The 16,066-nt window shown below is 36.6% G+C and overlaps 1 protein-coding gene across 1 annotated transcript; it reads right to left on the reverse strand.

Moving 5' to 3' along the window:
* Positions 1-14,842: 14,842 nt before the first annotated feature.
* On the reverse strand, positions 14,843-15,394 carry LOC103454805 (protein LURP-one-related 3-like). The gene has a single exon (XM_008394402.3). It carries the CDS (start codon positions 15,392-15,394, stop codon positions 14,843-14,845), a length of 552 nt encoding a protein of 183 aa, XP_008392624.1.
* Positions 15,395-16,066: the final 672 nt, after the last annotated feature.

Below are 16,066 nucleotides of genomic sequence, written 5' to 3' on the forward strand. Positions count from 1 at the left end.
TAAAAATCGATCTCGATCATAAGCAAAGGATTTTGGGATCTATTGGTCTTTTTGTTTTTGTTGAGGGGCTGCGAACTAGCAGCCTTGGGGCCAAGTGAGTAAAAATGTGAGTTGCATTTTGTCTAACTTCTTTTAAACGATTAAGACCGAGGAAGGAACGTGTCGTAGTTGAAGTTCTCTATGCCTTTTTTGTGCAAGGATTCAACTATGAGTTTTGTGACGTGATGAGTGAATTCGAATGTTCTTGTGATGGGCGGAAAATCGATCACTAGGGTCGAGATACGCGCACATGATGGATATGATGAATGTGTAGTGAATTTGGTTACTTATGAGTGATTTGTGTATAATGAATCGTATCAATCCGAACAAACTAGTTGTGGGGATTGATTTAATAAGGAACTCAATTATAAACTACAGTATAATCTAAACAAAAAAATAAAGTGCGAAGTGGAAAATGAATTTAAATTATGAAATTAAAATACTGAAATAACTAGTTGAGTAAAAACAACTAAATTTTAAATGAGTGAATTGAAGTACTGAATATACATGAAACTAACAGAGGAACAATAAACAAAATAGATAAATTCTACCTAGTGTAGAATGGAAAGCTAGAGTGATAGAATGCAAAAGTGTGGTAGCATGACCCATAGCAAATGACCTACATGGTCCTATTTATACTATTCAAATTTCAACCAACCCTGATACAATTTTCTTTGTCTTGATTGCCTCTATCAACCTCATATTTCACGTTGAGGATTTGTTAAAATTCTAGGATGGGTAATAGTTTAACCTGGGGGGTAAATAGGTTTCAATTTAAAAAAATTCAATTCTCAAATTAATTCCACATTCACATCATATATCAAACTATCCTACACATATGCAGTTAAAAAGATAAATAAAATGAGCACACAAGATGTAGGATTTAACGAAACAAAGCCCACCATAGGAAAAGTCCTCGGACTCCCAAGCCAAGACAAACACTAAAAATGAGTACAGAAAGACTTACAAAACTTATCAACTAGACACACATACTAGTAGGCAGTTTTGTCTCCACACTTTGCTACTCGATCTCTCTTTAGAATTCGAGTGAAAATGGCACGACACTAATGCAACCGTCAATCACTATCTCTTCGAACTTTGCAAGATATTAACTTGGTCATGCAAAATGTATGTATGATGAAAAGGTTTACGAAAACCAACCAATTGCGAAAATCACAAAGCACATTTTCATAATTGATTTCTTATACAAAATTAAACACATCTTAACTCAAATTCCAATCAAAAATTTTCTTTTTGCCACGAAACACACAAGTAACAATTCGATATCCACAGTAAATTGAAAGTGGTTCCCAAGCTTATTGCATTTTGAACATAACCCAATAACAAATCCCTAAAAATTAAAATTTGTCAAAACAATTAGAAATTCACCAAAACCCTAGTAAGAGCTAGCTCCAAAATCACAGAGTAATACAAGCCTTGGGATTTTTACCTTATAGAAGAAGCCGCGAACTTGGGTGCACAATCGACAGAAGGGAGGACGAGTTCACGGGGGACTCGCTGGGTTTGTAATCAAAGATGATTTTGTTTTTTATTTGGAAAGGTGGAATTGGGCTCGGGTATGTAGAGGTGGAGGCATTTGGAAATTTCTGAAGAGGAAAGGCCGAGAAGCTACAAGATAGAAATGAAAAGGATTTTTTTTGAAATAGGGATTTTTATTTTTTTTAACAAAATGGAAATAGGGAGTTTAGATTTTGGGCGCCATGCCAAAATTTTGGCAGCTGTCCAAATTTTTAATCTAAAACACCTCCTCCAAGTGTTTTTATTTATGTATGATTTTATTTATTTTTCTTCGTCAGAATGTATGATTCTATTAAAATCTATCATTTTGATAGGATATATACTCTATGAAGTAATTTGAACGATCCAACCGTCAAAATTGTTTGTATAAACTTCGATATCGCATCGTTAAAAACCGCAAAAAACAAACATCCAATATTATGTAACGGGACAAAACTTTTTTATGATTATAAACCAAAAATCACAATTTAACGGTTATTTGAACTTCAATTTTGATGATTTTTTACAGCTACACTCCTTGACCTTATATGAATACAATGAATGAATCCAATCTTCAATTTAAAATATTTACACTAGTGGATATCACAAAATCTTATGTTATACTTAATGAAAGCATAAAATAAACTACTAGTGTTAGTGAAACTATTGATTTGATGGGAACACATTCTACAAAACTAGTTTCAATGATCCAACTGTCAAACTTGTTTGTGTATAATTCGAGATCGCATATGTCAAAAATCGGAAAAAAAAACAAACATTCAAAGATTATGTAACGTGACAAAGCTTTTGGACAGTTATAAACGAAAAATTACGATTTAATAGTTATTTTAACTCCGATTTTGATGATTTTTTATAGCTACACTCCTTGACACTATATGAATACAATGAATGTATTTGATCTTCAATTTAAAATATTTACCCTAGTGGATGCCACAAAATCTTATGTTATACTTAATAAAAATATAAAATAAACTCCAAGTGTTCGTGAATCAATTGTTTTGATGGGATACTTATTCTACGAAACTAGTTTTAACAATCCAACCGTTAAACTTGTTTATATATACTTTGAGATTGCATATGTCAAAAATTAGCAAACATTCAGAGATTAACTAACGGGATGAAATTTTTCAACAGTTATAAATGAAACATTAAGATTTAACGGTTATTTTAACTCCAATTTTGATGACTTTTTACAGCTACATTCCTTGACCCTATATGAATACAATGAATGAATTCGATCATCAATTTAAAATATTTACACTAGTGGATACCACAAAACCTTATGTTATAATTAATGAAAATATAAACTAGACTCTTAAGTGTTTGTTGAATCTATCGTTTTGACGAAATACACATTCTACAAAACTGGTTTCAATGATCCAATCGTCAAACTTGTTTGTATATACTCCGAGATAGAATACTTCAAAAATCAAAAAACAAACATTTAGAGATTAGGTATTGGGAAGAAATTTTTCGACGGTTATAGATGAAAATTCACGATTTAACGGCTATTTTAGCTTCGATTTTGATGTTTTTTACAACTACACTCATTTACCCTATAAGAATACAATGAACTAATTCTATCTTCAATTTAAAATGTTTACACTAGTGCTTTTCTTTTTAAGGTTTTCATTCAGTTTCACGAGTGTGCGAGGGAAATAAAATAATTGGGAATTCTAGATTTTAATATCCACCAAGAGAGATGAGGGAGGGAAGCAGCTGTTGCAATTTGGTTTTGCAGTTTCTACCTCCCAAACTACTTTTGTTATCTGGAAATACTCGTTGACTTTACGCAATGAAGGTCTCGTCGTGTAAAGTACCAAACAGCGTCACGCATATTGTTTGGCATGAAATATTACAGCATTTTTTTCCAGAAAATTGCTTGGCGGACCAACCGCATAGCGCAAAAGGTCTTTCCGCAACGAAGAACAATAACATTGCTCAAAAACCCTTTGCGCGATGCATTTGTCAGTCGCGCAAAAATCCTTTGCAAGACATTGTTGGTCCGTTGCGCAAAAACCCTTTACGCGATGCATTGGTGGGTTCGTCGGGCAAAAGCCCTTTTCACGACGAATTTTTCCGTCACGTAATTTTCTGGCACCAAACTAGGATTTTATCGCATTTTTTCCAAACATTATGTGACAAATGTGTACCTTCATCATGCAATTTTTCGTCGCACAAGTGTGTTTTTGTACTAGTGTCAAAATAAAAATTATACTTTTGAAACCACACAATGCAAACTGATTTTTCTCTCCCAAAATTCATGAAAACCACTCTCTGTCTCTCATAGGCTGCTATAAGATTTTTCTCTCAAAAATGACTCTTTATCATTGTAAAATCAAACCAACAATTTTCTCAATAAGAAAAACTTACTATAAAAATATTTGTTGTAAAAACGATGAAATAAGTAGTGCATCATTTTGTTTTCTTTTAAGGATCAAGATCCTTTCCTAACCCTTAAAAACTGAGCATGCTGAGCAAACAATCGTGGCTGTTGAAATTTGATCTAACGGCTATAAACAGGGGGGCCCTCTAAAAGTTATAATAACTGTAGTCGTTGAATCAAATTTCAACGGTCACGCTTGCCTACTTAGCAGGCTCAGTTTTTAAGGGTCAAGAGATGATCATGATCCTTCTTTTAAAACCATAAAGCTGCAGTAGCTTTTCTTTCAAAACCAAATGGCAGCATCCCAAAACCAGCACCTATTCTAATGCATTATGCAGCAGCAAAGATTAGGATATGATATGTTGATCACTTCTATAACCCTAATGCATGCTCTCGTCAATAAATGACTGTTTTGAGTGCATATATATGTTGTGTTATGGCAACAGCACGAAACCCTAACCTAATGCATCTATAAATAGACTACAGTAGAAGACTTTTAACTTGTTTTCAAGTTCCTCAAGATTGGGACGACATGTTACGAGATAAAAATTAAAATCAATAGGAATTATAAATATACTAAAGATGCAAATGTACAGATCAACAATTAGTCTAGGGGTATGCGACTAATGAAAAAGACATGGGCTTTTTAATTAAGATAATGGAAGCTTAATTAAAATATCAAACTAATAAATGTGTGAAGCCCAAACCTAAATTGTCACATCCCAGACCAGTTTCGCTGTAGCACAATATTGTCCGCTTTGGGCCCCTGCCACGCCCTCACGGTTTCTGGGAACTCATGCAAGAACTTCTCAGTGGGTCACTCATCCTAGGAATGCTCTCGCCCGAACACGCTTAATTTCAGAGTTCCGATGGAATCTGAAGCCAGTGAATTCCCAAAATGTCTATTGCTAGATAAAGGTGGGTATGTACATATAAGGCACATTACCCCCTCTTCGTTGGTCGATGTGGGATGTTACATTTAACATAAACTTAACTATATGAATGCATATGCATGTCAAACTTGAGTAATGTCTCTGAAATGATTGATATTCTTGTGATCAAGAGCATGAGAGAGAAACTTAAACTAAAATAATTAGAACTGAAAACGTGGCTAGTCTAAGTCATTACAGACTTGGACGTTTTGTTTAGGAATAGTCAATTTTACCGTAACAATTTGAATTCAAAAACTTTATTTCCTCTCCATAAAAAACGTTGATGTTGCTAACCTTATGAATCTCCTTTAGACCACGAATGTGGCAAGAAAGTGAATTGAACCCATCTGCATTGAGATGTTTAGGGGCGTTTGAGTGGGCCGATTCTGTGTACCTCGTATGGAAGTGCGCTAACTCAACTCGAAGCACTATCACTCGACTTGTACGAGGGATGACAAATCTAGGTTCAAACATAATTTGAACCAAATTATTTCACCCACTCCTTAAACCACTGCCACTAAATAAAAATAAATAGTCTAAATTACTGTGAAAGATAACTAACTTAATTTTTAAAAATTATTAATTTTGTAAAATAGTCATCTTCTACTCATTCATATTAAGGAAAAAATATATAATAAGAATGAATGATAAAATGGAAATAACAGTTATTTATTTTTGTTTTTACATTAATTATAAATTTGATCTTACACGCTTAAGAAGATATTTGGTTCAAGGGTTAATTTGGGGTTGTTGTGCTTTTCTTTAAAACTCATTATGTCTGTGGAAATAAACAGTTGTGAAAAAAACAGGTTGGTAACTATATTGCTAAAATTGTTTTAGCAAAAATAATAAAATAAAAATGATTATGCTTGCCAATATGAAAGTTTCATTAATATAAAAGTGTTTTACAAAATAGGTTAAAAATCATCGCTTGTGCTCAAATTCTGGTTAGCCAGTTGGGCTACCTGGTCTAGTCGGAACCAGGTCCGGTCCAGGGACCTGCAGGCGGTTCAATTGGATCGATTCTGAGGCCAATTAGCCAGAGGTCTAGATCAGGTGCGCGGGCACGGATCCGTGTCGGGTTGACCTGATTGGCCCTTGGCTGAAGCGATCTGGGCTTTGAGATTAATGGGCTAGCATAGCAGGACGGGCTGCTGCAAAGCGTTGGGCTCACGGTTGGGAGGCCCGAGCATCAGGATGGGCTACCTGGGCCTCGTCTACTGGTTTGGCAGCTGATGCGGTGGACTGGGTAGCAAACCGAGCGACTGCGCCTGCTGTCTGGGTCTTTGGAAATGCAGTTGTTGCTACTGGGCGGTGCGGGGCGGTGCGGGGCCAGCATCGGGGCCATGCCGTGGTTTGCGGGGCGCTGTGGGTGAAAACCTAGGTACGTAGGAGTGTCGTTCGTCGTAATTTCAGAATTTTCATCCATGTTTTTTTTTTCTTTAAGGCACATAAATCAAGGAATTAAAATTCGGAGATTGGGACTTCAAAAAATTCAAATAGTGAAGAAATTCAGAAAAGATTTGCAAGCTCTTTTTTGAGAATTACATCAAGCTCTCAATAAAACTACCAATTTGTGGTAATAAAAATCTGCCGTCTTCAGTCGAGCTGAAAGAGTGTTTGGGGTGAGGGAGATTTGGCTAATAGATCTCCAATGCTTAAATAAATTTCTCTAAGAAGAGAGAGAGAGTTTTGATTTGGGAAAGAGAGGCAGAAGGCACCCCGAGAGTTTTGAGTTTGATTGCTTAATAAAAACTTATACTATGTTTCGATGAAAGAAATAAACTTGGAATTTGAATTAAAGACAGAATTTATAAATTGACATGCATCAATTTCCTTGTTTGGATTCATAAATATAGAAATTTAGAATTTCCGCATGGAAAAAAACTTGGAATTTGGGACCTCCAATTCCCAAGTTTAAATTTCATGTAAATAGGTGTCATTTTCCAATTTTTATGATTGAGAGTTTAAAAACAACAAATTCCGTATTCAATTTCATTGTTCTTTTAGGTTACCCAAACAAGAAAATTCACAAATTCTATAGAATAAAATTTCATCATTTAAATTTCCATCATTTTAAAATTCCTTAGTAATCTTAAATTTATTCATCCGAACATACTGTTACTGAAATTGGTAAAAGTCTCTTATCGGTAAAATTTCACGTATCTTCAACAAAATAAACAAAGATTTATAAGACATAGGGAGGACAAAAGGGAGCTTTCATTGATGCAATGTATGGGACCTGTCAAAATTAATCATGAAGTAATCAACTTTTATTAATTTGTTTGTAGTTATCATCATCCTCGTTAAGTTGACTTCAACTTAATGTTGAAAATATTTTTTTTTGTCTCAAATATCGAAAATATTAATTATTATTGTAGGCATAATTTACTTAAATAATTATGGAGGCCAGAAAGAGAGAGAGGGTGTGGCATAAAGAGAGAAGAGAGAGATGTGTAATTGTGAGGTGTGTATTGTATCATCTCATTATGCCTTTATTTATAGTAGTAGAGAATATTAATTCCTTACCCTTTTAGGATTACAACTCTAATAGGTAATTAACTACTAATAGGAATATAAGAGATATTTCTAAATCTACTAGGATTTATACAATCATATTCCTAATCTAATAGGACTGCAACTCTCCTCCTTGAGTGTGTAAATACTCAAGTAAATGGCGCATCAGATCTTCAGTGAAGAAGTAAGTACAGTTGATGAAATCGTTGTCACAATGAGCGAATGCGAGTCTTAAATTAACAAAAGAATGCATGAAATGTAAAACTCACAAAACCTTGCTATGGTAAAACCTAAGGTGGGAGGAAACCCATAGACTAAGGAGAAAAGTGAGAAGTTGCATTAAGTCAAAACTATACGTCTTTTGGATGCAAGTAGAAGAGCTCACAAGGGTATGATCATCCCTGGACGGGTGCCTCGTTAAAACCTAGTTAGGTAGCAAAAACCCAGTGGGAAAAATGCTCCTAATCGTAGAGAAAAAGAGTACATTAAGATCAAGTGAGTATACTTCTGGATACTCCCCCTGAGTTTGACAGAACTTCCAAATAAGAGCTACAAACATTGTATATGAATAGTTAAGCATACCAATTCCTTAGACAAGCTTCTGGAAGGTTGACGTCGTGTAGAGGTCGGCAAGGTTGTATGGGATCGGCTTGCATGACTTCAATATCCTGATGCTTTGCTGATGTAGATGTAGACGCAATATGTCTTAGTGTTGACTTCGTTGATGTATCACGTTTTGGTCGGGTGGATAGATGCGGCATAGTCTCCATGGATCGTCGTTGGGACTCAACGATGGATGAAAATAGCAAATACTTTGAATATGCTCAACAAGAACTCCTAACCATGTCACACTTGTGGCGTAGTGCAGTGAGGTGAGTCTTAGAATGATTCGAAGATTTCGCAAGTAAGGTCATATCATGGACTTCCAATATATTGTGATATTCCTAATGGTAAAGACATAACCATTCAGGGATTTTACCTTGTGCGGGTTTGATAAGTAACCAGTGTCAGTATAACAAACAAGGCAAACATCATTCCGAGGATCATGAAGGTTGGATACGTTCGGGATGCGTTGGGATTTGCCCAAATCCATATTACCTTCAGGGTACGTCTTTAATACCAATTCAGTGGTTGCGTGTAGGCACGATGTTGCATCTTTACCAATAGATCAACAGTGAGGGAGTTGTCTTGTCTAATACAATGAGATAAGTACAACGACGCTTAAAGTTGAACTTAGATATGGAATTTCGGATTCCATAACCTCTTCAAGGATCTCATTTGCATATAACATATGGACGAAAATAGGTATACTCCAAGGTAACACATTTGGGGTGTAGTTTGACTGGTAGACCAAGGTACTGTCAGAACACGCATGAACTTCAGGTCAAGGTATAAATGAGTTTTCCTAAGATCCTTCATCTCAAATTCCGTCTTCAGGCGCGATGTAGTTTTCTCAAGCTTTTCGAGAGTCTTAGTGAGATTCGTGTCAACGACAGAAACTGTAACTCTAGCAATTTGGAATAAGACTTCATAGTTTAACACGCAAGGGCATTCATTCAATCCTTGGACTGATCAAATAATCACTTAGATGGGTATACCATATTCGTCAGATTGTTTCAATCCGTAAGTGAACGCCTTAAACAAGTTAAGAAGGTGTTCCTTGTTTTAGAACTATTTGAGTCAGTCCATGTAATTCTTCACGAACTTACATGTAAATTTCCGTATCTTTATCCCCATGGAGAAAACACTAACCACATTTCATAATGTTGCTATCAATCACCGGACATTTTGAAAGAAACCTTGCGCCGTAAGGCGTGCATCATATCCCATTATTTCATTCATCTCATTACGCTTCCTTTCCCACTTGTACCATAACAGGGTTACCTTGGGTAGTGTAGGAACGATACGTCCAAAACACACTTTGGTAAGGAATTTGACCCGGATTGTCATTTCGGTTGTCCAATCAGTTCTACATTGTCACTTAATCAACGGAACACGGTTCGATATCGTCGCTTTTCATTTATGTCGATAGCTACCATATAAATGAAAACATCATCGATGGTAATCTCATTTCAATTCCATTAACTCATCCAAACTAGTATACTAGACAAAGAACTTTAAGTCTTGAGAGTAATCCGGATAAATCTCATGAGATGGAAACAATCTGAGACAGTGATCAAGTATGGATTCATTGTTGTATCATGATCTTCCTCTTCTAGGGAAATGAATCCTATGAACCGAGTGATATGTTGTGCTCCAGGCCAAGACAAATTGATGGCTATCTACGATGTACTGGATCGTCCAACAGGGGCATCCAAACCGTCCAACAGGGGCAGCACACCCTTAAGGGATGTTGACTCAACGTCCGTTAAGTACGTCTATCTTTGCAGGCATGTTTGCAGATGGTATATGATCTTGTCACTTTAGTTAGATTAGAGGAATGTGTTCGGAGCAATATTTTGAAAATTAGAATTCATCACACTTGCTTATCACACTTGTGCGGTATGGGGATCGAGATGAGACATAGTGGGCAATGTCCACGCATATTTGCGCCATTCTACAGGAATGTTGACGTTCTTATATCCCCTTAACGATGGGAAGATTGTCTCATTAAAGTGACAACTCGCAAATGAGCAGTAAAAAGATCGCGTGCAAGGGCTCTAAGTGAGCTAGTGTGAACGAGAATCATAATCGACAAAGATTCACATCCTTTTTTGAGGACCCATATTGGTATGTTGCGGCGGTGCAACTTGGCACATGGAATGCGCACCCAAATCGCATAAATACGAAGTGTTAGGTTCGTACCCAGTAACTAACTGTAACGTCGAATAGGTTAGGTGACAATGGGCCTCAAGGCAAACCAACATAGCTACGTACAAGATTGTATAGCCCTAGGCATAAATCAAAAACTTGGTACGTTCACCAAAGTTCGGGCGATCATTTAAATTGCGCTTTATAATCATTAGGCGAAGCTATTTAAGGTGAACGTGGGAATTCGATGTTCAATCATAAACCCAAAAGACATGCAATACTTTATCGAAAACTGTCGACATAAACTCTCTAGCATTATCCAGTCTCCCTGACTTTAAGGGATAAGTAGAGTGGTGAATCATTAATCGGCACAGGGTTTAGCAGCAATGTGTGTGGACAAACATGTGACCAGTTTGTCGATTCATCAACCAAAACCATAAGTATTTATATGGTTTGCATTCCACTGTGAAAAGAAGGTAGTTTCGTATCTTTGCGAGGGATGACTTAGAAATCAATTTCTCGAATGAGCAGGCTTGGCAATTTGTGCTTGTGGGCACAAGATCTGTACTTCGGGTACGAAGATGCGTCATAGCATCATTTTTCGACCTAAGTGTCCTAAATGGTCTTGCCAAAACAAGTAAACTACTCAATCACCAAGCTCCAAGCTGGCCACATGTAGCGTGTTCCTAGTTGGGAGATAGCTCATTGGCCCCAAATCAAAGCTTTAAGCTCATTTTTGGAGGTGGTGCAAAGATATTTCACTCTATTTTCTTCAGTGGTTTCATTAATGACCATTGTCATCTCGAATATCCTTAAGAAAAGTCGACGAATTTCTTTTAGAATGGATAGAGTATAAGGTCTCTAACATGGTAATTCAGTACCATTCATAGAACGAGGAGCATGCCAATACTTTTAATTAGGTTGGATAAACTGGAAGTATTTTCTAGAGATGTGATTTAGGTCTAAAGTTAGTGTGCGTAGTATCACATTCCCCACATTCCTACCTAATCATGTGTTTAATTGAATTTGGTCACATGTATACAAGAAACATGATTCAATTAACTTGTATTCAAGGAAAATATCAATAAGATTATCCATAACGAAAAACAAACACCAAACTTGAATCCAAGAACATGAAAAAATGTTCACAAAGTAAACCAAAGTTACTAAAGGGATTCGGCCAACAAGGCCATTCATGTCAAAATTTTGCTCTTCCAATGGTGTTTGGTGGAGCAAAATTAGTCTCATAGATTGACTACAAGAATGGTACTCCTCAATGACATTGGTAGAGGCACGAACAGGTGCATAATCAATGATTTATTCCATTGAGACGGAAGTAGATTCTACCGGGTTGAGGTTTGGGAATAATATCCTTTATTCTTGAAGTTTTAGGTCTTAGATGCCAAGGATCATGCTTTGGGCAAGATGTCACACCTTGGCAGGCCCTAATTCTACCATATGTTGTAAAAACAATCTCAAAATTGGATGGTGAGAAAGATAGACCCTGAATTAGGTTTGGTAGGCTCCAGCCGAAGCTGGAGGGGTCTGTTCAGTAGGTCTTTACCGAAGCAGAGTAGTATCGTTTGGTGCATCTCTGTCGAAGTAGAGTATGCCCTTCGATGCATCCCTGTCGAAATAGGGCATCATCATTCGGTAAGCTTTGACTGAACTGGGTTAAGCCATTTGGTAGACTCTGGTTGAACTGGGTCTATACCGTTCGGTAAACTTGACCCAAAGTTGGGTCTATACCTTTCTCTCATGCTTGTGGTAGTACTTAGATCCGAGAATTTGGTAAACTTCCGCTTTCTACACTGCTGCCTTAGGAGGGAGTTAGAAACATGGTAGGACGAGAAAAAGTAATCTCCAATCAAAATTCTATTGGATTTAGAAACTTCAGGATTGTACTCATTCATGGACATAATCATGTTGTGCTTCAAGCAATATCTCGCATGATCAGACAGTCCGTAAGAGCGAGCCAAATAGCCATGGAATCCTTGTTCGAGAGATACTTCCGTTTGTAATGTTTCGGGCATAAGTCTCTGAATAAAGATCATGGCGGATGCTTATTCAGCTTTTGCATCCCATTGTTGGCTACAATGATGTCTCAGTTTCTTGATAGTCAAGTGGAGATTCACGTTTCATATCCCACATAAAGTGGTTTCTGTTAGAAACATCCAAATCAGGGAAAATCAAACTTGTGACGATTTGACAATTCACTGTAGTGGAGGGAACAAGATTATGATTGGTGCTATAGGAATGAATCATCCATAAGCATCAAAGTTAGAACATTTAAGTTCTAAGACATGGTTTTCATGAAAAACGTCCGGTTTCCATGGGTGTATTGTTTTATGAAAACTATGGGTTTCAAAGGCACTAAATTTGAAACTACAGGTTCAATTTAGTTTATGAACGTTTAGTTCATAAAGGAGAGGTTCCTGCAAGAAATATAGAATGCAATATGCTGATTTAAGTATAGTGGATTTGAGTTACTTCGGGAACTCAAGTGTGAGAGCTTCGTTACTACAAAAATATGTCAACGGGGTCACTTTTAATGGACTACAGGTCACTTTTAATTAATTCAATAGATCGGGACCAAACGGGGTTGATCGTGGAAGCAAAATAACAATAACATTCGGGTTAAAATTATTTAAAATGCTAAATAATAGCTTTTGATTTGAAAAACCATAGCCCATTGGTAATTGGCCTGGGTTACGTAAGTAGGGCAAGGCCCTAAAGGCAATTGGGCTTGGGTTTGGCTGCAAGAGCAGCCCATATGTGGCTACAGGCTACAGGTCGAGACTGGGAGCCCAGTAGCAACAGCTGTTAACGTTTGGGCCAAGTAATTGGGAACGGGTGCAAGCCCAACAAAGAGCGGGCCGTTGGGTTGGCGTGGGAAGCCTAGTTGAAGCTAGGTTCGGGTTAGGGCAAGCCAAGCTTAGCAGACAAGTCTGCGAGCAAGCAGGCCGGGGTGCATGGCATAGCACAGTGGCCTACAGGACATCGTGGGACATCAGGCCAAAATGCTGCAAGCTTTTGGTTAGGCTAAGGGTCTACAAGCCAATTAGGTTTATCAAGCCAAAGGCCTTGGGATGTCTGGGTCAACGCAGCAAGCCCAAAGGCTGCTGCCGTGTGGTCAAAGGGTGACAAAAACGTCACCATGTCATGATGTACGCCACACGACTGGGCTTCAGGCCAGTGATGGTCTGGTGGTGCCATGATGGTGGTGCGGTAGTGGTGCCGCACAGGGCCTAATGCAATTTTTTTTTCCCGACATGTTTAGGGTTTGAAAACCACCCAATTTGCTTCTAATTTATTTATATGCTTTGACTCACAATTCCACATGGCAATTTAATTGCGTAATGCATGAAACATGTATATTGACAAATATATGAAACATATACTATACATATACATATACATATACATACATACATACATATATATATATATATATATATATATATATATATATATATATATTGGAAGGTAAATATAAATGTAGGGGGTTCATGTATCATGGGGAATATTTTTATGCTTCATGGTCGTTTCAAATATCTTTATTTATTTTAAGCATACCTAATTGACAGAAAACAACGAAAGCCTTTGAATTTGTAGAAGATCCTTCTCTGAAAGCTAGAATTGCATCTCCAATGCGTTGTATCACGTTCAACATAGAAAAATTAAATGGAATCAATAGCATGTAGATCAATTCAACAAAATAATAAATTAATCATAAAAAGAATGATTAAAACGTAATACTCTCCTGATTGAAGAACAAACTCTCTTTGGCATAGCGTCAAGAACATACTGATAATGTATTGTAGGCATAATTTACTTAAACAATTATGGAGGCCAAAAAGAGAGAGAGGGTGTGGCATAGAGAGAGAAGAGAGAGATGTGTAATTGTGAGGTAAGTGTTGTATCACCCCATTGTGCCTTTATTTATAGTAGTAGCGAAAGTTAATTCCTTATCCTTTTAGGATTACAACTCTAATAGGTAATTAACTAATAATAGGAATATAAGAGATATTCCTAGATCTACTAGGATTTATACAATCACATTCCTAATCTAATAGGACTGCAACAATCATTTGGTTGTTACAATATTTTTCTCGTACGTTACGGGATAATCTTAATTTATTTTCTCACGTATTTGATTTTTTTTTTTTTTTTTTTTTTTTTGGAGAAAACTCACTTATTTGAATTAACATCCCTAAATTGTAATTCTATTTCTTTTGTTAAACCACCCTAATGGCATGTGTTAATAGATGGATGTGATGAAATACTATTATAGAAATGTATCAACCAGCCAACAAGATTAGGGCTTTTATTTTTGTTTTCGGAAAGTTACCCATTGTACAGCTTTGTGAAACTCCCCCTAGTGTAGAAAATGTCATTGTATTTAAAAACTAAAATCACCACGAAGTAAAATAAATATAGTATTTGACCGAAAAGAATGAGTAATTAATCAGCGTGTCTGAAAATTAATTAGGAGAAAAGCTGGATCCATATATGTATGTCTCACAGAGTTAAAGGTTGAATTCCCACACAAATAAAAAAAAAGAAAAAAAAAAAACCAAAAATTGGTTATAAAAAACACACAAACTAAATTGATTTTACCATGCTGCTCTACTATTTAGACATCTATCCATACATGTATCTGAGACTGCTCTAAGAATCATATTGGATGTCTAATTAAGCCATAAACAGTGACAAGAGCCATGATGAAGGAGTGATCAACGTGAGGCTCCACCACCAAAGTCAGCACATCATCTCCAAAAACTACTCCTGAACTTGACTGCTTTCTCTTTGCCTCTGCTACAATTCTTCCATTGCTGTCTCTTATTCTGAAAGTTGATAATGATGATTTACAATTCAAACCCTCTAACTTGTAGCAATTTCTATCAGATCCCATTGTTACTTTACAAGAACAGGCTTTATTTCCAAGATTAATTCTACAACTTTTTCTCACTTGAAACATTCGCTTCTTGGCACCAATATCGTTGCCTTTGTACCCATTCCAACTTGTAAAAACGCTCATTTTCTTCTCACCTAGAGTAAAGAGAAGTTTCCCGCGGAGATCCATGAGATAAACTTTGTTGTTGTGCTTGTTGTCGTAGTTATCTATGCGATAAACAACTTTTCCATTTTCATCAAAGGTAGTGCACCCATTTCCTTGCATCACAAGCGATTTCATCCATATAGTGAAGGTTTCTCTCTTTGAAGTCATATGCTCACTTCTAGAACAGGAAGTAGTACTAGTTGGTGTAAGATTTAGAGATGAACCGTGGCCATTTGGGAGCTGTGAGATGAGAGAAGTTTTTGGTTTGATTATGGAGGAAGAGATGCTTGGTGTGTGATTACTACAGAGTCAAGTTAGTAATTTATCCGCCCTCGGAGAGGACCACGACGATTATTAAATTTTCTGAATATATATATGTTTTTATAAGTCTTGCAAAACTCCACGTTTTTTAAAGTATGCATTTGTGCAATAAAATAGAGGAAACTGCGTAGCATACAGTATATTATATAGAATGTGTTGATGCACAAAATCAACGAGGACTTTGGTACAACAGAAAGTGTCAAGTTTGTGACCTTCGCTAGATTGCTCCGGTCACTAGTGTGGATAAGTATGCAAATGGATAGAGACAAGGAAGCAAACACAAGATGTACGTAGTTCACCCAGATTGGCTACATCCACGGAGTAGAGGAGTTCTCATTAATTGTGAAGGGTTTACACAAGTACATAGGTTCAAGCTCTCCTTTAGTGAGTACTACTGAATGATTTAGTACAAATGACATTAGGAAATATTGTGAGAGAATGATCTCTATTTATAGAAGAGAGTTTCTAGTTTCATTATGACATTGACACGTGTCGTATTGTGATTGGCTTCTGATGTTG

This window comes from Malus domestica, chromosome 14 (assembly GCF_042453785.1).
Source record: "Malus domestica chromosome 14, GDT2T_hap1".
NCBI lineage: Eukaryota > Viridiplantae > Streptophyta > Magnoliopsida > Rosales > Rosaceae > Malus > Malus domestica.